General features: G+C 39.3%; 1 protein-coding gene across 1 annotated transcript in view; it reads left to right on the top strand.

The window, feature by feature from the left end:
- The window catches only part of SDCCAG8 (SHH signaling and ciliogenesis regulator SDCCAG8), a 240,988-nt gene that overhangs the window by 58,007 nt on the left and 162,462 nt on the right, over nucleotides 1-20,519 (top strand). The window contains exon 10 of the mRNA XM_068985635.1: nucleotides 10,933-11,085. Coding sequence (XP_068841736.1) covers nucleotides 10,933-11,085 — 153 coding nt within the window. The remainder of the gene's footprint in view (nucleotides 1-10,932; nucleotides 11,086-20,519) is intronic.

The raw sequence follows: 20,519 nt of genomic DNA, 5'->3' as shown, positions 1-20,519 counted from the left end.
TCTTGCTATATCACTATTGAAAGAACAGTACAATGTAATATGGTACTTTGAGAGAGTTGTATGCTTAACCTTTTCATTTGCCGATAATTTTTAATGCTAAGTGAAACTATTAACACCCATAGTGACCCATTTCTGTATGTTCATATATGACTGAAGACAGATATTTTTTCTCTGTCCCTGGGAAATTTTGAGAATGTTCAAATATACCACAATAATAATATATGCGTATTTAATAGCATCTTTAGCTGTGAATTGGTATCCTTTGTGTGCTTAAGTCAAACACATTTAATGGTAATGATAATGTCAGTAATAGTTAACACAGTGATCAGGCAGTGTTCTAAGCACTTTGAATAGTAGGAGGTTACTGTTGATTCATTGCTTTTGGGGGCCACACCTTAAACCATTCAAGTGCTATGTGTTTTCTGTAGACACACTAGCCAAACTTGAAGTACCTAGTAGCCACATGTAGCTGGTGATTACTATATTAGTCAGTGCAATATAGGACATTTCCATTATCACAAAAAATGCTCTTAGATGGCATTGGTCTAAGCCATATAGTAGCATCACTATTTTATTGGGCTAACCAACTTCATATTAAACTTCTCCTCAGTCATTGCTTTATCCATTTTTCTCTGTCCAGTTCATCTTTAACTCTTCCTAGACCATTTGACCTTCATAGTGCCCCTGTACCTTTTGAAAGTAATGTTCATTCTGACCAAATGCCCTAATATTTTATTGTTTCTTCAAACACTCTTACTTCTTCATTTGTAATGAACTCTAGCTGCCCCTTGCTGGTATTATGACCCTCAAAACCGCCAGTGAAGCCCTTTGTTGTTCATCTCATCTCATTTGGCTATGATGGAGGAGGTTAGCATTCATATCACTCCATACTGCCATTTCCAGGCCTCTGTTATGGTTCAGTTCAGTTCAGTTGCTCAGTCGTGTCCAACTCTTTGCGACCCCATGAATCGCAGCACGCCAGGCCTCCCTGTCCATCACCAACTCATGAAGTTCACCTAAACTCACGTCCATCGAGTCACTGATGCCATCCAGCCATCTCATCCTCTGTCGTCCCCTTCTCCTCTTGCCCCCAACCCCTCCCAGCATCAGAGTCTCTTCCAATGAGTCAACTCTTCGCATGAGGTGGCCAAAGTATTGCAGTTTCAGCTTTAGCATCAGTCCTTCCAGTGAACACCCAGGGCTGATCTCCTTTAGAATGGACTGGTTGGATCTCCTTGCAGTCCAAGGGACTCTCAAGAGTCTTCCAACACCACAGTTCAAGAGCATCAATTCTTTGGTGCTCAGCTTTCTTCACAGTCCAACTTTCACATCTATACATGACCACTGGAAAAACCATAGCCTTGACTACGCGGACATTTGTTGGCAAACTAACGTCTCTGCTTTTGAATATGCTATCTAGGTTGGTCATAACTTTCCTTCCAAGGAGTTCAGTTCAATTCAGTTCAGTCACTCAGTCGTGTCCAACTCTTTGCAACCCCATGAATCGCAGCACACCAGGCCTCCCTGTCCATCACCAACTCCTGGAGTTCACTCAGACTCACATCCATCGAGTCAGTGATGCCATCCAGCCATCTCATCCTCTGTCATCCCCTTCTCCTCCTGCCCCCAATCCCTCCCAGCATCAGAGTCTTTTCCCATTAGTCAACTCTTCGCATGAGGTGGCCAAAGTACTGGAGTTTCAGCTTTAGCATCATTCCTTCCAAAGAAATCCCAGGGCTGATCTCCTTCAGAATGGACTGGTTGGATCTCCTTGCAGTCCAAGGGACTCTCAAGAGTCTTCTCCAACACCACAGTTCAAAAGCATCAATTCTTCGGCCCTCAGCTTTCTTCACAGTCCAACTCTCACATCCATACATGACCGCTGGAAAAACCATAGCCTTGTAAGCGTCTTTTAATCTCATGGCTGCAGTCACCATCTGCAGTGATTTTGGGGCCCCAAAAATTAAAGTCTGACACTGTTTCTGCTGTTTCCCCATGTATTTCCCAGGAAGTGATGGGACCAGATGTGTCTACACCTTATTCCTCTTTTTTAAAAAATAGGTTTTTTTTCTACTTTTATTGTATATATATATCTTCATATATATATATATATATATATATATATATATATATATATATATATATATATATATATATATATACATATATAACTTCTTTTGCCTGTGCTTGCTGTGGTACACAGACTCTTTACTGTGGCTCATGGTCTTCTCTAGTGGTGGTGTGTGGGCTCTAGACTGGGTGGGCTTGGTAGTTGCAGCAGACAGGCTTAATTGCAGTATGTGGGAATCTTAGTTCCCTGGCCAGGGATCAAACCCAGGCCCCCTGTATTGGGAGTGTGGAGTGTTATCTACTAAACTACCAGGAAGTCCTGCTTACTTCTTTTGGAATTCGGTTACCACTTCTCTTTGAATCACCATTGATTCTCCTCTCTGTAATTTTAATTGACTTAAACACTCAGTCTAGAAGAGACTATTTGACACATTTTTTAAAAAATCATCCATTTTATACTTGGATTTATAAAATAGTTGTAAGATCTCTGACACTTTTTAACAGCTTTAACCTCTGACCCTTTTTTTCTCTTGTCCAAGTCTTTTCAGGCTGCCATAACAAAAATACCTTAGACACGGTGGCTAAACAACAAACCTTTATTTCTCACAGTTCTGGAAGTTCAAGATCGTGGCACCAGCAGGTTCGGTGTTTAGGCAGCGCTCACTGTCTGTCTTCTCACTGTGTCTTCACATGGTGGAAGGGGCAAGAGAACTCTTTGGCATCTATTTTCTAAGGGCACTAATCCCATTCATGAGGACTCTGCTTTCATGAGAGAAAGTCCTTTCATCACCTCCCATGGGGCCCACTATCTAAGTCCATCATATTAGGGTTAGGTTTCAACATATGAACTTTGGAAAAGCACAAACATTCAGTTCCTAGCATCCTCCACTCTCTCTTCATCATTCTGAAAGGTTTCAACATTCATGCTGTTAACATATGCAACATCTTCGTCCAACGCACTTTGTCTTCCTTACCTCTAAGATTTTTTTCTATTCTGCTGTAACTCCCACAGGAACTGAAGTGTCCATGAAATCTCAAACTCTAAAACTGATCTCTCTGACCAGAGCCTTTTCTCTTCTTCCCTGTCTCAGTTAAATCTGTTCTACCTCCTCACATACCTCATTTTCTCTATTATCTCCAGGCTCTCCCTCTTCCCTTTCCATTTAGATGTGAATTTTACAATTTCAAGCTAAACTCATTATATTCACTCCATCAAGATAGCTGTGTTCTTTACCTACTGAATGGCACTTTTGTCCACTGCCTTGTCCTAATTGGAAACCTGGATGTCATCCTCTCTTTTATACCTGGCTTCCAATCAATTACTAATTGCAAGGTTTTTTTATTAAAGATTTATTTGTTGACTTAACAAACAATTTCTACTTTCTTCATTTTCCCAGCTTAGCACCTCACTTTCATAGCTGACCTCCTATACTGAGATCACAACCAACAGACAAGAGGCTCTTCAAACCTTAGCATCTCTCAAATGTGTCTTCTCATTTTTTTCTTGCTTATCTGGTCCTCTTACTTTCCAAGATGAATCTCTCCAAATTCTTGATATCTCCTACTCCCAAGGTTTCGGGGACCCTAAACCATTTGTTATCATATCTTTCTTATATCTTCCATCCTTCCTTCTCCATTGTTTTTACCTTTGTAGCTTTCCAATCACTTTTGAACACATTGCAGTCAAGTTTTTAACAAATTGTAGTCTGATTTCATACTACTGAATTGGTCACTTTATGGTCACCAGCCACATCCTGTTTACTAAACCCAGTGAAACATCTTAGTCCTCATGTGACTCAACTCCAGGAAGCCATTAATTGTCCTAGTATAACATTATATTTTCTCCTTGATTAGTTTGGTATTTCACTCTGTGGGTCATCTTTGCATTGCTCTTCTCTACTCTTCCACATGCCTTTTAACCTGTTTTCCACAAGCCTAGAATGCATCTTTCTTACTAGACTTCCACCCATGTTGCCCTAATTTCCAGGCCTTTGTGTCTTCCTCTCACTGAACACTTCTACATTGTGTCTTTAGCTCTAACAGCTCTGCTGTGCCCCAGACCTACATTTGTAGCTGCTGCTAGATCTCTTTATATGGATGATATGCCATTAGCATCTGAAACTCCACACTACCAAAATGTTAATTCTCTCCTCCTTACTGTCTGTCACTCCTTTTCCATCTACAAATTTTCCATATTATCTTCTTTCAGATAATGGTATTATCATCTTACCAGCAGTTCTGGCCTAGATCCTTTAAGATACTTTGGCTCCTCCCCATTCGTCACTCTCAACATCCAATCAATTACCAAACTTGCACCTTCTCCTCAAAGACCCTAAGTTATCCCTGCAACTTCCATTGGTGTAACTTTGCCCTGGTTCAAGTCTTCACATACTCTTATGCAACCTTTGTGGCCTTTTGGAATAGCCTTCCCTCAGGTCTCTTTCAGTTCAGTTCAGTCTCTCAGTCATGTCCGACTGTTTGCAACCCCATGAATCCCAGCACACCAGGCCTCCCTGTCCATCACCAACTCCCAGAGTTCACCCAAACTCATGTCCATCGAGTTGGTGATGCCATCCAGCCATCTCATCCTCTGTCATCCCCTGCTCCTCCTGCCCCCAATCCCTCCCAGCATCAGAGTCTTATCCAATGAGTCAACTCTTTGCATGAGGTGGCTAAAGTACTAGAGTTTCAGCTTTAGCATCAGTCCTTCCAAAGAACACCCAGGACTGATCTCCTTTAGAATGGACTGGCTGGATCTCCTTGCAGTCCAAGGGACTCTCAAGAGTCTTCTCCAACACCACAGTTCAAAAGCATCAATTCTTCGGTGCTCAGCCTTCTTCACAGTCCAACTCTCACATCCATACATGACAACTGGAAAACCATAGCCTTGATCAGACAGACCTTTGTTGGCAAAGCAATGTCTCTACTTTTGAATATGCTATCTAGGTTGGTCATAACTTTCCTTCCAAGGAGTAAGCGTCTTTTAATTTCATGGCTGCAGTCACCATCTGCAGTGATTTTGGAGCCCCCCAAAATAAAGTCTGATACTGTTCCCACTGCTTCCCCATGTATTTCCCATGAAGTGATGGGACCAGATGCCATGATCTTCATTTTCTGAATGTTGAGCTTTAAGCCAACTTTTTCACTCTCCTCTTTCACTTTTATCAAGAGGCTTTTTAGTTCCCTCTTCACTTTCTGCCATAAGGGTGGTATCATCTGCATATCAGAGGTTATTGATATTTCTCCCGGCAATCTTGATTCCAGCTTGTGTTTCTTCCAGTCCAGCGTTTCTCATGATGTACTCTGCATATAAGTTAAATAAGCAGGGTGACAATATACAGCCTTGACGTACTCCTTTTTCTATTTGGAACCAGTCTGTTGTTCCATGTCCAGTTCTAACTGTTGCTTCCTGACCTGCCTGTAAGTTTCTCAAGAGGCAGGTCATGTGGTCTGGTATTCCCATCTCTTTCAGAATTTTCCACAGTTGATTGTGATCCACACAGTCAAAGGCTTTGGCATACTAAATAAAGCAGAAATAGATATGCAGATGATATCACCCTTATGGCAGAAAGTGAAGAGGAACTAAAAAGCCTCTTGATGAAAGTGAAAGTGGAGAGTGAAAAAATTACCTTAAAGCTCAACATTCAGAAAATGAAGATCATGGCATCTGGTCCCATCAATTCATGGGAAATAGATGGGGAAACAGTGGAAACAGTGTCAGACTTTATTTTTTGGGGCTCCAAAATCACTGCAGATGGTGATTGCAGCCATGAAATTAAAAGACGCTTACTCCTTGGAAGAAAAGTTATGACCAACCTAGATAGCATATTGAAAAGCAGAGACATTACTTTGCCAACAAACGTCCATCTAGTCAAGGCTATGTTTTTTCCAGTTGTCATGTATGGATGTGAGAGTTGGACTGTGAAGAAAGCTGAGCACCAAAGAATCGATGCTTTTGAACTGTGGTGTTGGAGAAGACTCTTGAGAGTCCCCTGGACTGCAAGGAGATCCAACCAGTCCATTCTGAAGGAGATCAGCCCTGGAATTTCTTTGGAAGGACTGATGCTAAAGCTGAAACTCCAGTACTTTGGCTACCTCATGCAAAGAGTTGACTCATTGGAAAAGACTCTGATGCTGGGAGGGATTGGGGGCAGGAGGAGAAGGGGATGACAGAGGATGAGATGGCTGGATGGCATCACTGACTTGATGGACATGAGTCTGAATGAACTCCAGGAGTTGGTGATAAACAGGGAGGCCTGGCGTGCTGTGATTCATGGGGTCGCAAAGAGTCGGACACGACTGAGTGACTGACCTGAACTGAACTGAACTGAACTAAATGGTCTAGTGGTTTTCCCTACTTTCTTCAATTTAAGTCTGAATTTGGCAATAAGGAGCTCATGATTCCCCAGTATATCTTTCACTTTGCTGCCAAAGTCTTCCTAAATTGTAAATCTCCCTGTTTGGGCAGCTCTCCCCTTGCAGTAGAATAAAAGACAAATCCTTAGCATAACCTTTCAGATCTTTCACAATGTGGTCCCACTCTAACTTTTCTAGCCTTATCTTTTACTACACGTTTCATATAACTTGTGCTGTTTCTGTAATGTGACCTATATCAACTCTTTCCATGAATTTGCTCATGTTGTACTTTTCTGCACTGTATTCATCTGTGAAATACCTATTCAATCTATGAGAGTCAGCTCAGGTGGCAGTCTTCCCCAGAGTTTTTTCCAACCCCTTGTTGTTTCAATTAGTCTCTTCCTTTTCTGTATTCCTAATGAGCTGTGTATAATTTTTGTGGCTATGTACATAGTTCTCTCCATGAAAAGACCTTAAAAACCAGGCCTGTGACATCTATCACTGTATTCTTCACAATGGCTATTTGCATATTAATTGTGCCATAAATGTTTGTTGAATTGAAATAAAGTTAGCTATTAACTTTAAATATTAGTATGAATTTTTATAAATAATTTTTATGATGTAATATTTCAGTAGTTAAGAACTGGAAAGGCTATTGTGTATCGTGAATCTATTTTTCACTGAGTTAGTATTTATGCCAGGGTTGATTTCTAAGCAGTTTACAAAATGCAGTACAAGTATAATAGTTATTATTTTCAAGATATAGTAAAACATATTAGGAAATTTGCTTTTTGAGAGTAAAAATCAAAACAGCATATATACTTTAATTTTAAAATCAACTACTTTATTAGTGGATTATGAAATGGTTACTTTGTTCTTATAGTTTCTTAACATTTGTTGCCATCTAGTGTTATATTTTGCATATTGCATGCTAAATAAGTGGAAGCAATTACATTTCATAAATACTACATCAGTGTTCGACGGAACTTTCCTCAGTGTTATGTGGTAGCCTAGATGGGAAGGGAGTTGGAGGAAGAATGGGTATGTGTATATATATGGCTGAGTCCCTTCACTGTTCACCTGAAACTATTACAACATTGTTAATCGGCTATACCTGAATACAAAATAATAAGTTTTAAGAAAAAAGACAAATACCATATGATATCACTTGTATGTGGAATCTAAAACGACACAAATGAACTTATCTACGAAACAGAAATAGACTCGCAGACATAGAGAACAGACTTTGTGATTGCCCGTAAAGAATGTGAATAAAGGATGTATGTGTCTATAGATTTGTTGTTGTTGTTGTTGTTCAGTCGCTAAGTTGTGTCAGACTCTTTTCAACCCCATGGACTGCAGCACACCAGACTTCCTTGTCCTTCACTATCTCCCAGAGTTTCTGTGTGTGTATATATATGTATATAAAGGGTTTCCCCCGGAAGGAAGTGACTCAGTTGTAAAGAATCCACCTGCAATGCAAGAGCCTCAGGAGATGGAGGTTTGATCCCTGGGTCGGAAGATCCTCTGGAGGAGCGCATGGCACCCACTCCAGTATTCTTGCCTGGAGACTCCCTGTTGACAGAGGAGCCTGGCAGGCTACAGTCTGTGGGGTTGCAGAGTCGGACACGACTGAAATGACTTAGCATGCACACAGGTTTCCCATCTAGGTCACTGCATTTTAGGTCATTTTTAACAAAAACTGAAATAAGATGCATTAGCCTTTATTTGAATTTTGAATACCTCAAACCAAGGGTGCAAAAGGAAGAGGGTTGTCTAAGTCCCCAGCTCCCCAAGACCTACAGCCGTTTCCACCAAGAAAGGGGTTGTGCTCAGGGAAAAGATGGAGCCATGACCTTGGGAACTACTAAGAGAAATGGCAGCTGCAGATCCCAAATTAATATGGTCACCTGTGAAGATCTATCAGTTAATTGTAGTTGGCCATTCCTTGACCTAGTCATTGAGGATTCAGTTATATACCTTTACTAAATGGTTATATAGAGTATAATCAAGGAGTACTGAATCATCTAGGATTCTGAAAACTAGCACAGGAGTCTTAGTATTTAAAGACAAAGCTGTAATGGAAAGAAAAAAGTGAAAGTGAAAGTCGCTCAGTCGCGTCTGACTCTTTGCAACCCCGTGAACCATACAGTCCATGGAATTCTTCAGGCCAGAATACTGGAGTGGGTAGCCTTTCCCTTCTCCAGGGGATCTTCCCAACCCAGAGATCGTACCCAGGTCTCCCTCATTGCAGGCAGATTCTTTACCAGCTGAGCCACAAGGGAAGCCCAAGAATACTGGAGTGGGTAGCCTATCCCTTCTCCAAGGGATCTTCCCAACCCAGGAATCAATCCAGGGTCTCCTGCTTTGCAGGCAGATTCTTAACCAACTGAGCTATGAGGGAAGCCCTAATGGAAAGAATGTATACATATATTTAGTAGAACCAAATCTTGTATATGAGGTCTGTTGCAGGATTAAATGACTTTTCTAGTTCCAAGTGTTAGTTAATATATCCTTCACTGTGACCAGGAATATATATTAAAATGAAAACAATAAAAGCTATTTTTCTATGGGATCACTCGTTACAAACCAAGAGTGATCATTAGCCAGTTTTTAACCTACTATTTTTATTCAGTGTTTCGTTACTGCTTTCATACTCATCATCACTTTTCAGTGGTAGCTACTTCTCATAGAAGGCCATCCACAAAACCAAGTCTCCAGCAACATATTTTGTTTATGTGATTTACAGCTTCCCACTTGTGTTTATATCATCTTGGCTCTAGGCCTTTTACCTGTCAGGATCATTTACTGTTCCTTGTTGCTGAACTGATTAAATTCTCTGAAATTAAACACTCTTAATTTGTTCTTCATGTTAGCCTAATCTTCAGCAGTTCCTTCCACTGTTCTTGTACCTACTAAGGTTGATTCCTGAGTTCTTATTCAATGAAAAACCTTCTAATTAGATACACTAGTTTATATTCCATAATCATTTTATTCTTTCATGATAGTCATGTGCCAGTGAACATTATGAATGTTTTGATTAGGTTCTTAAAAAATGCTTTACACCAGAGCAATTGTGTTCCAAAGCACACAAATCTCTAATTAGTAATATTTCAAGCTCCAGTGGTTTAAATTATAGAAAAAATATGCTTTTCCATTTCCGTGAAAATCTAATGTAAAATTTCATCTTCCAAACATTTTCAGCTAGAATTGGATTTGGGACTAATGCCCTAGGAGAATCTTTTTTTTAGGCATTGTATTTGCTTATCAATTAATCTGAGACAATTGCATTTTATCCTCATATTTTATGCCTAGGAGTATAGAACATTTCCAGAAGAGTCTGAAAGAAGTTAGAGTTTAATGAGTTCATGATACAAGGAAGAAAATTCACATATCCTAGGTATTTATTGTCTGTATTTACTATAGCTTTCACCAGAGGGAAGCATAACAATGCATAAAACTGCAGTGCTTACTGAGACTACTTCCATCTCCATTAACAATAACTGTGACTATCAAATTATAAGCATACAGTATATAAGTCATATAAGGCTTCAGTTTCTTTCCCTCAATTCAAGGGACAACATAGAGGTTGAGAGAGGAGGATAGTGTGAAGAGACATGAGGTAAGACTAAGAAACCATAGTATGACTTAGGTTTTTCTCTTAATAAGTCAAACACCATAATTATATTTTTTTTTCTTGAGAGTTTGAATTCAATTTATTATTGAGTGTTTTATGTAAAGATATTCTGAATATAGCAAAAAGGAAATTAGAGAGTTTTTATTTCTGGAAACACAGAATTTAGTATAAATTCTGGAAATTTAGTCTAAAGGACAATTACCAACTTTTAAATTGGCAAAATGAAATATGAGACTTCTCATTTTGTAAAACTAGGTAGTAACTGCTGTTTTGAGTCTTTCCTTACCGAAATTTGATTATTACCTAATTTTTACTTTAGCTATTTGTGTCAGGAAAGTGAACCAAATCTTATCTTACTTATATTTAAGGAAACTTGAGTACTATATGTTAAATAATAGATGCCTTTATGTAATGACAAACACATCTCATCTTAAAATTTTGATGTTATCATTTAAAGTACAAATAATTTTTAACCATGTCTAAATGAAAAATCAGTTAAATTAGATACTTATATATTTTTAGAGTATAAACATGATATATAATTGAAAATACTAGAACATTTTCTGATCCCCTTTCATAAAATTCAAACTCCTCTGTGGCCTTTATCATGGTTTGTTGCTTGGATTTTCTTAGTTGATTAGTTAATATAGCCTTAATTGTGAAAACAAATATGTGAATAACTGTAACTTTTGAATATATGTAATATTTGAATCACCAAGTGGTATTGACAAACAAATATAAAATTTTTTTTTCTTTGACTTTGCATTAAGTTGTGACTATTTTAAATATTATTAAAGCTTAATTGTCTCATTTCCCCCATATGTCTTCTAAATTCGATGGTTTCATTTCACTCTGTCTTATTCTGGCAGGCTTTGATCCAATGCAAACAGTTGAAGAATGAGCTGGAGAGGCAGACAGACCGACTTGAGAAAGAACTTGCATCTCAGCAAGAAAAAAGAGCCTCTGAGAAAGAGATGTTGAAAAAAGAAATAACAAAAGAAAGAGAAGAGATGGGCTCAAAGGTACTTAAGAGTTCAATTTGTTGCAGAGGAAATGTTTTTGTGATGTAAGTGATGAGTCTGCAGTCTGCAATTCTTGAATGATCTTTAAATATTTAAATCTTTTAAGTATTCAAGTTGCTTATTAATTTGAGTTCATAAAATTTTTCTATTCTCAATGTATTTCTAAATAAAAGTTATATTCTCTGACCTTTCCAAAGAAAATAGATTTCATGATAGGAAATTGTGAAATATACTCTAATGCTGTCATTCTGTTTGAGTCCCTCTCTGTTTGTCAGAGGAGAGCAGGTGCCCTGCAGATATCCATATTTTAGTTCAACCTTGGTTCAATTAAGGAGAGATTACCCTTTCATTTCATCCCCCCACTCCCAAATTAGACATTGAGAAGATAAACCGCTTGTAAGAAATCAAGTAGCCAAAAAAGTGATGATATGCTTTGTATAAAATAGGTTCTAACAAATTACAAAAAAATGAGATGGTTGGATATCATCACCAACTCAATGGACATGAATTTGAGCAAGCTCCAGGAGTTTGCAATGGACAGGGAAGTCTGGCGTGCTGCAGTCCATGGGGTCGCAGAGTCAGACACGATTGAGTGACTGAAATGAACTGAACTGAACTGAACAAATTACATGATGAATAAGTGGAAGAGGGAAATTAGAGGCAAAAGGAACAGATAATATGAGATGGGCAGTGTTTGAAAAACAGTAACAAATTAGAATATAGAGTTTAGTGGAATCTAGTTTTAAAATTGCTATAGTAGAGCAAAACTGAACAAGATGTGGCCCTTGAAGTAACCCAAACAGTGGTTACATGTTCTGTTTGTTCAAAGCAGCCTCATAGCTTATACTGTAAGTTCTGTCTTATAATATTCCAAGATTTGAAAATTAACTCATTCAGCAAATATCTACTGATTATCTGCAGGGTGCACGGCAATGTGTAAGCCTGAGGCTATATAAAGAGAAAAATCACAAATTCTGCCCAGTGAGTTTTAAGTCATACAGGTATGTGAGGCAATGTAAACTCCCTTGTTTCCTTACCCTTTTTTAAAAGAATTGTACCTGTCAAAACTTAACTTAAAGGTCAGTCTAACTGTCTCCCTTCTATGACTTGGATTGATGATCTCAGCTGGTGAAGAAAAATGCTACAATCTTGCAGATGACACCACCATACCCTTACATTCTTTGGTGTCCATGGTTCTTTCGGTGCTTTCTAGCAGTCCTCCTATACATTCCTCTCTCTCCTGTTCATTCAGGGATTCAACAGGTACTAACTGGAGGCCCTGGGAATGTCATCATCACAGGACCAGTGCTCTCCCCCCATGGAGTTTATAGGCTAGTGGGAGAGGTAGACATTAAGCACATAGTTCCACAAATGAGTTTTTACCACTGCGATAAAAGCATGCAGGTACAGTATAGAGTTACCATGAAAATGCATAACAGGCAAGTATGACTTAGTCTACACAGTCATGAAAGATGTTCCTAAGCATGAGATTTTACAGGTGAGACTCAAAGCAGTTGAGTAGGAGTGGTCAGGGGAAGAGTTGAGGGAAGTTTCAGACCCAGAAAAACAATACTCCCAAGGCTCAGAAGCTACAAAGCATAATCCTTTTTGGGAATTTAGAGAGAGTTTAAGTGACTGGAGCATAGGCGGTAAGAGACAGAGAAATGGAAGATGAGTTTGGAGAAATATGCAGGGACCAAATCATGAATGGTCTTAAAATCCATGTGAAAGATTTTAAATGTTATCCAATAAGTGATGGTAAACCATTGAAGAATTGATGCTTCCAAACTGTGGTGCTGAAGAAGACTCTCGAGAGTCCCGTGGACAGAAAGGAGATCGAACCAGTCATTCCTAGAGGAAATCAACCCTGAGTATTCATTGGACGGGCTGATGCTAAAGCTGAAGCTCCAATACTCTGGCCACCTGATGCAAAGAGCTGACTCATTGGAAAAGACTCCGATGCTGGGAAAGATTGAGGGCAGGGGGAGAAGTGGGGGACAGAGGATGAGATGGTTGGATGGCATCACCAACTCAATGGACATGAGCTTGAGCAAACTTTGGGAGATAGTGAAGGACAAGGAAACCTGGCATGCTGCAGCCATGGAGTCACAAAATGTCCGGCATAACATAGCAACTGAGCAACAACGATAACAAACCATTGAATGGCTTTAAATTGGGCAGGTCATGATGCCCTTTATATTTGAGAAAAATCATCTGTCCATAGATTTGAAGGGGGACCAGAATAAACCTCTTAGACCAAGTGGGAACTAATTACAGTAGTCCAGGTGTGAAATGATGGTATCTAAGACCCATTTTTCAAGGACTATTTCAAATCACTTTAATTCTTCTCAGGTTCTCTACCATACTACCCTTCCCCTCATTCTCAGCAGAGAGCCTCTACTTACCTAACTAACAAGGAAAGTTGGCACCATTAGATGGGAACCACTTCAACTTATTTATTTTTCCCCTCACTTCTGCCTAAAGTAAAATTTCACCTGCACTGCAACCCTGTCAGATGGGAGTGACTTCATCCTTTCCTCTTGCTCTGGATCCCATGCCCCTCAACCACCTCAGGGACCTATTTCCACTTATTCCCCACTCTCTTCTGAATCTTCAGCCTTTACTTCACTATAGCCTTTTCCTTATCATCAGGAAAATAGTCTCTTTCTTCTAATCCCGTCATTCTCAATCTTAGCTACATAGAAGTTCCAAAACTCATTCACCCAGGCTGAATCTCAAATGAATTATGGGAGAATAGTTGAGGGTAGGATCCAGGTGTCAGTATTTTAAAAAATTGTCCAGGTGGTTCCAGTGTGCAGCCAAGGCTGGAAACCACCTTAGTAATTCCATATCCCTCCTTACTCTTTCCTTTAACAGTCAAATTTCTTGAAAGATTTGTCCATACATATTGTCTTTTGGGGGCTTCCTCTATGGCTTAGTGGTAAAGAACCCACCTGCCAGTGCAGGAGACACAGGAGATGCAGGTTTGATCCCTGGGTCAGGAAGATCTCCTGGAGTAAGAAATGGCAACCCACTCCAGTATTCTTGCCTGGAAAATCCCATGGACAGAGGATCCTGGTGGACTACAGTCCAGGGGGATGCAAAGAGTCAGACACGACTAAGCATGCATTGCCTTTTTCTCACCACTCATCCGCCCACTGCATTTCAGCTTCTGTGCCTATAGTCAATGAAATTACCATTTCTATGTTCACTGGAGACCTCCTAATGCTATTTTTCATGAATTATTTTTTTATTCTTATTCTCTTTAAAAGTTTCTCTTTCTTTGATTTCTCTGACTCAATATTCTTGATTTGGTAAAATGATGATGTGTGCCTTTTAGGTTAGTCTGAGTTTAAGGTGCCTTTGAGGTAATGAAAGAGACACAGCCAGAAAGCACCTTAATAGGAGGTTCTAGAGTTTAGCAGAGAGGTTTAGACTTAGATGTCTCTAGCACTACTGTGGCTTAAAATTTTTTAAAATTTATCTACTTATTATTTTGGTTGTGCTGGATCTTCGTTGCTGTACTGTAGCACTGGTGGGCTGTTGTCTCTGGGGTCGCACAGAGTTGGACACGACTGAAGCGACTTAGCAGCAGCAACAGCAGCACTACTGTGGCTTTAATTTCATATACATTGTGCATGAGTGCACACTCAGTCATGTCCAACTCTTTGCAACCCCATGGACTGTAGTCCACCAGGCTCCTCTGTCCATAAGATTTTCCAAGCATGAATACTGGAATGGGCTGCCATTTCCTTCTCCAGGGGATCTTCCTGATCCGAGGCTTGAACCTGTCTCTCCTGTATTGGCAGATGGATTCTTTTACCACTGAGCCACCTGTGAAGCCCCATATATATGGTATTGATTCCTAAATCTTTAGCTCTCTAGTGAGCTCCCAAACCAGCTTCACTTCCTACCTTCCCTTTCATAGTAGAACTACTGTTCATTCATCCAGCTGCCCGACTCAGAAATCTTGCTGTCATCCTTGTCTCCTCCTTCTCCCTCACCCTGTAGATCATTAAGTTACCCAGTTCTAGAGATTCAGATCCCTACCAATGTTGCCCTGTCTCTCCATCCCACTGCTCTCCATATCTTACCCTTGGATGATTCCTACAGCCCCATGTGGTCTCCTTGCTTCCAGTCTCACCTCCTTCTCATTTGTTCTCTTACCCAAAGATCCAAGGATGCTATTTCTAAAATGAATCCATCAATAAATCAGTCTCTTTCTTTAAAATCCTTTCATGTCTCTCATTAACCCCATGGATAAAAGTTAAGCTCTCTCTCTCTTTTTAAGATTAATTTATGTATTTTAATTGGAGGCTAATTACTTTACAATATTGTAGTGGTTTTTGCCATACATTGACATGAATCAGCCATGGGTGTACATGTGTTCCCCATCCTGAACCCTCCCTCCCCCTTCCCTCCCCATCCCATCTCTCAGGGTCATCCCAGTGTACCAGCCCTGAGCACCCTGTCACATGCATTGAACCTGGACTGGAGATCTGTTTTACATATGATAATGTACATGTTTCAATGCTATTCTCTCACAGAATAGCATTTGCTGTCTCGCATATAGGGTCATCATTACCATCTTTCTAAATTCCATATATATGCATTAGTATACTGTATTGGTGTTTTTCTTTCTGACTTACTTCACTCTGTATAATAGGCTCTAGTTTCATCCACCTCATTAGAACTGATTCAAATACATTCTATTTAATGGCTGAGTAATAATCCATTCTGTATATGTACCACAGCTTTCTTATCTATTCATCTGCCGATGGACATCTAGATTGCTTCCTTGTCCTGGCTATTGTAAACAGTGCTGCAGTGAACATTGGAGTACATGTGTCTCTTTCAGTTCTGGTTTCCTTGGTGTGTATGCCCAGCAGTGGGATTGCTGGGTCATAAGGCAGTTCTATTTACATTTTTTAAAGGAATCTCCACACTGTTCTCCATAGTGGCTGTACTAGTTTGCATTCCCACCAACAGTGTAACAGGATTCCCCTTTCTCCCCACCCTCTCCAGTATTTATTGTTTGTAGACTTTTTGATAGCAGCCATTCTGACTAGCGTGAGATGGTACCTCATTGTGGTTTTGATTTGCATTTCTCTGATAATGAGTGATGTTGAGCATCTTCTCATGTGTTTGTTAGCCATGTGTGTGTCTTCTTTAGAGAAATGTCTGTTTGGTTCTTTGGCCCATATTTTGATTGGCTCATTTATTTTTCTGAAATTGAGCTGCAAGGGCTGCTTATATATTTTTGAGATTAATTCTTTGTCAGTTGTTTCATTTGCTATTATTTTCTCCCATTTTGAAGGGTGTCTTTTCATCTTGCTTATAGTTTCCTTCATTGTGCAAAAGTTTTTAAGTGTAATTAGGTCCCATTTGTTTATTTTTGCTTTTATTTCCACTACTCTGGGAGGTGGGTCATAGAGGATCCTGCTGTGATTTATGTCAGAGAGTGTTTTGCCTATGTTTTCCTCTAGGAGTTTTATAGTTTCTGGTCTTAAGTTTAGATCTTTAATCCATTTTGAGTTTATTTTTATGTATGGTGTTAAAAGGTATTCTAGTTTCATTCTTTACAGGTGGTTGACCAGTTTTCCCAGCACCACTTGTTAAAGAGATTGTCTTTTCTCCATTGTGTATTCTTGCCTCCTTTGTCAAAGATAAGATGTCAGTAGGTGTGTGGATTTATCTCTGGGCTTTCTATTTTGTTCCATTGATCTATATTTCTGTCTTTGTGCCAGTACCATCCTGCCTTGATGACTGTAGCTTTGTGGAATAGCCTGAAGTCAGTGGGTTGATTCTTCCAATTCCATTCTTTCTCGAGATTGGTTTGGCTATTCGAGGTTTTTTTTATATTTCCATACAAATTGTGAAATTATTTGTTCTAGTTCTCTGAAAAATACCGTTAGTGGCTTGATAGGGATTGCACTGAATCTATAGATTGCTTTGGGTAGTATACTTATTTTCACTAGATTGATTCTTCCAATCCATGAACATGGTATATTTCTCCATCTATCTGTGTCATCTTTGATTTCTTTTACCAGTGTTTTATAGTTTTCTATATATAGGTCTTTTGTTTCTTTAGGTAGATTTATTCCTAAGTATTTGATTCTTTTCATTGCAATGATGAATGGAATTGTTTCCTTAATTTCTCTTTCTGTTTTCTCATTGTTAGTGTGTAGGAATGCAAGGGATTTCTATGTGTTAATTTTATATCCTGCAACTTTACTATATTCATTGATTAGCTCTAGTAATTTTCTGGTGGAGTCTATAGGGTTTTCTATGTAGAGGATCATGTTAGGTGCAAACAGTGAGAGTTTTACTTCTTTTCCAATCTGGATTCCTTTTATTTCTTTTTCTTCTCTGATTGCTGTGGCTAAAATTTCCAAAATTATGTGGACTATGACTAGTAGTTGTGAGAGTGGTCACCCTTGTCCTGTTCCTGATTTTAGGGGAAATGCTTTCAATTTTTCACCATTGAGGATAATGTTTGCTATGGTTTATCATATATGGCTTTTATTATGTTGAGGTATGTTTCTTCTACGGAGAAGGCAATGGCAACCCACTCCAGTACTCTTGCCTGGAAAATCCCATGGATGGAGGAGCCTGGTAGGCTGCAGTCCATGGGGTTGCTAAGAGTCGGACATGACTGAGCAACTTCACTTTCACTTTTCACTTTCCAGCATTGGAGAAGGAAATGGCAACCCACTCCAGTGTTCTTACCTGGAGAATCCTTCTATGGCTGCTTTCTGGAGGGTTTTTATCATAAATGGATGTTGAATTTCGTCAAAGGCTTTCTCTGCATCTACTGAGATAATCATATGGTTTTAATCTTTCAACTTGTTAATGTGGTGTATCACATTGATTGATTTGTGGGTATTAAAGAATCCTGGCATCCCTGGGATAAAGCCCACTTGGTCATGATGTATGATCTTTTTAATACGTTGTTGTATTCTGTTTGTTAGAATTTTGTTAAAAATTTTTGCGTCTGTGTTCATCAGTGATATTGGCCTGTAGTTTTCTTTTTTTGTGGCATTCTTTTTAAGCTCTTTCACTATAACATAAAGATTGTACATTTTTTCCCCTCTCTGTTTCTTCAGTCTCATCTCCCTTCTCTTTTCGTTCTTACATTACCACCATACTGACCTACTTGCACTTTCTCAAATGTGCAGATTTGCTAGTCTGCTGTACCGATTTTTCATTTCAGAATTTTGCAGGGCCTTGCCCCTCCTCTCCCATCCCTGCACCCCTTACCCACCATTGCCTAGAGGACTCTTCTTCCAGCCTCTCTGACTGATCGTTTAGATTTCTTGACACCATATCTCCCAATGATGAATTTTTGGGAGCCCCTCCTATGGGCTTCTATAACTCAATTTATTGCAAAATCTTATTGAATTATCTCCCCTAATTTCCTGTGATTCCCCTGCATGTATGGTTTGTTAACATCCTAATTGCTTGACACATTCCTCCCACATAAAATGTGCTCAATATATATTTATTGAATGAATACAAGGGGAATACAAGTGGAAGAAAGAAGGCCCCAGGCCATTGGAAAGGCATACGTGTATGCCTGCTCAGTTGTGTCCAACTCTATGTGACCCTATGGACAGTAGCCCTCCAGGCTTCTCTGTCCATAGGATTTCCCAAGCAAGAAGAACACTGGAGTGGGTTGCCATTTCCCTCTCCTGGACAAGTATAACTAAAATGCTAAGAGTTCAGAGAATCAGAACAGATTTCTGTCTGCAAGAGATCATGGAAAACTTTGTGGAGAAGATGGCATTTTAACTGAGCGTCAAAAAAAAGGCAGGATTTAGAAATGCAGTATGAGGGGCAGATATACCAATGTGAGTAAGGTGTGGAGGAAGGTAAAGTTGTGAGCTGAGCTTATGTGAGAGAGAGAATGGCATCAAGAACAAAGATCAGCCACTAATTATGCCTAGGAAACTTTTTTCCTGGGTTGTTTAGTGGCAACTTTTGCCTTGCTGAGTACTTTTACTATGTAAAAATATGTTGATGAGAATTCCTGAAAAGAAGAAATGAAGTCTGAAATGTGCCAGGCAATATTCCAGGTGCTTTTATGTATAATTTTCTTAAACTGGTAATTATTTTATAAACAAAAGTGGCCACAGAAATACAGTGCATTTCTGATTTTTTTTGTCCCCATTAAGCCTTATTTGACACTTAATCTCAAGATCCTGCCCCCAAATAAAGATGTATGAATAAAGAGTTGAAAGCAATCCTAGCAGTGAAGGCAGTACTCTCACAGGAAATGGCAGAATCTTTGAAGTAAAAGGCTTTAGTGTTGAATCCAATTTGACCTTTTTGTGACCCTGAACAATTCATTTACTCTCCAAATTTCAGAGTAGTAAATGACAGATTTGATCTACTTAAAGAATTGATAGAATTAAATAACATTTTGAAGTACCTAACAAACTACCTGGCTTAGGGTGGACATTACAAAAATTTTAGTTTGTGGCTATTATCCTTCTCTAGTGAAAGAGTTAGCTCTATTGGGTAGCTTTCTTGGACCTTTGTGTTAGTAAAAGCTGACACATTTTATTATAAAGTCCAGCTTTATTTTATTTATTAGCTTAAATGAATTTGGGAAAATTCTTAGTTTTCATTTTTTTCAATAGAAAGTTAATCCAATACATTCCTTTTCCAAGGGGATTAAAAAAGAATATTATCACACTGCCTAGCACCAGAAGTTACTTTAGTAGAAAGTCTCAACAACCACAACATTTTAAGTTCTCATGGTTAGTGTTGGAGCAAGTGTCCCTGCTTTCCTTGTGGTGGGCTTGCTTCTGAGACTTGTATATTCTTTCTCTCTTTTTATTATTTTTCTTCTTCCCTGTCTTCCTACTGCTTTAAAAATTTCATTTATGTGGGAAGCTCTAGAAGAGCAGATGCCTTCCACGTAGACAGATTTTGAATCATTCCTCCATGAACAGTTCTTGCTGTGAGTTTGCCTGTTGGCATCAGTAATGGTCTTTGGTTGCCTTAAGACACTAAGTTTATTAGTTCAATCAGTTCTTCAGTCTTCTATTTATTGAATGCCCCCTGTGGTTTGTGAATTTTCTCAGTTGGTTTCTTGATAATAGCCCATTGCTAGAATCCCTAATTCTTGTACCTTTTTTTATGAGGAATGCCATTTTATACTATGTTCAATTCACCAGGGACTGCTTCATTGTAGAAATTTCTATCAAGCTCTCCCATCCTGGGTGTCCTTGTCTCTTGCTTGCCCCTGTCAAAGTTTAAAGGACTTACCTGATGTCAACACCCTGGCCCTCCAACAGTGTTGCAGCTGTCTGTGTTACTTCTGCCTCTGCAACAGATGTGGGTGGAGAAGTTCCTGCAGTGTAATGTTGACTTCCAGATGGTGGGCATGGGGAAAAAGAAGGTGTGTCAATAGGAGGGGAGGCTCCGGG

This window comes from Capricornis sumatraensis, chromosome 14 (genome assembly GCF_032405125.1).
Source record: "Capricornis sumatraensis isolate serow.1 chromosome 14, serow.2, whole genome shotgun sequence".
Classification (NCBI taxonomy): domain Eukaryota; kingdom Metazoa; phylum Chordata; class Mammalia; order Artiodactyla; family Bovidae; genus Capricornis; species Capricornis sumatraensis.
The sequence above is the reverse complement of the archived record's forward strand: the minus strand, read 5'-3'. Positions and strand labels throughout refer to the sequence as shown.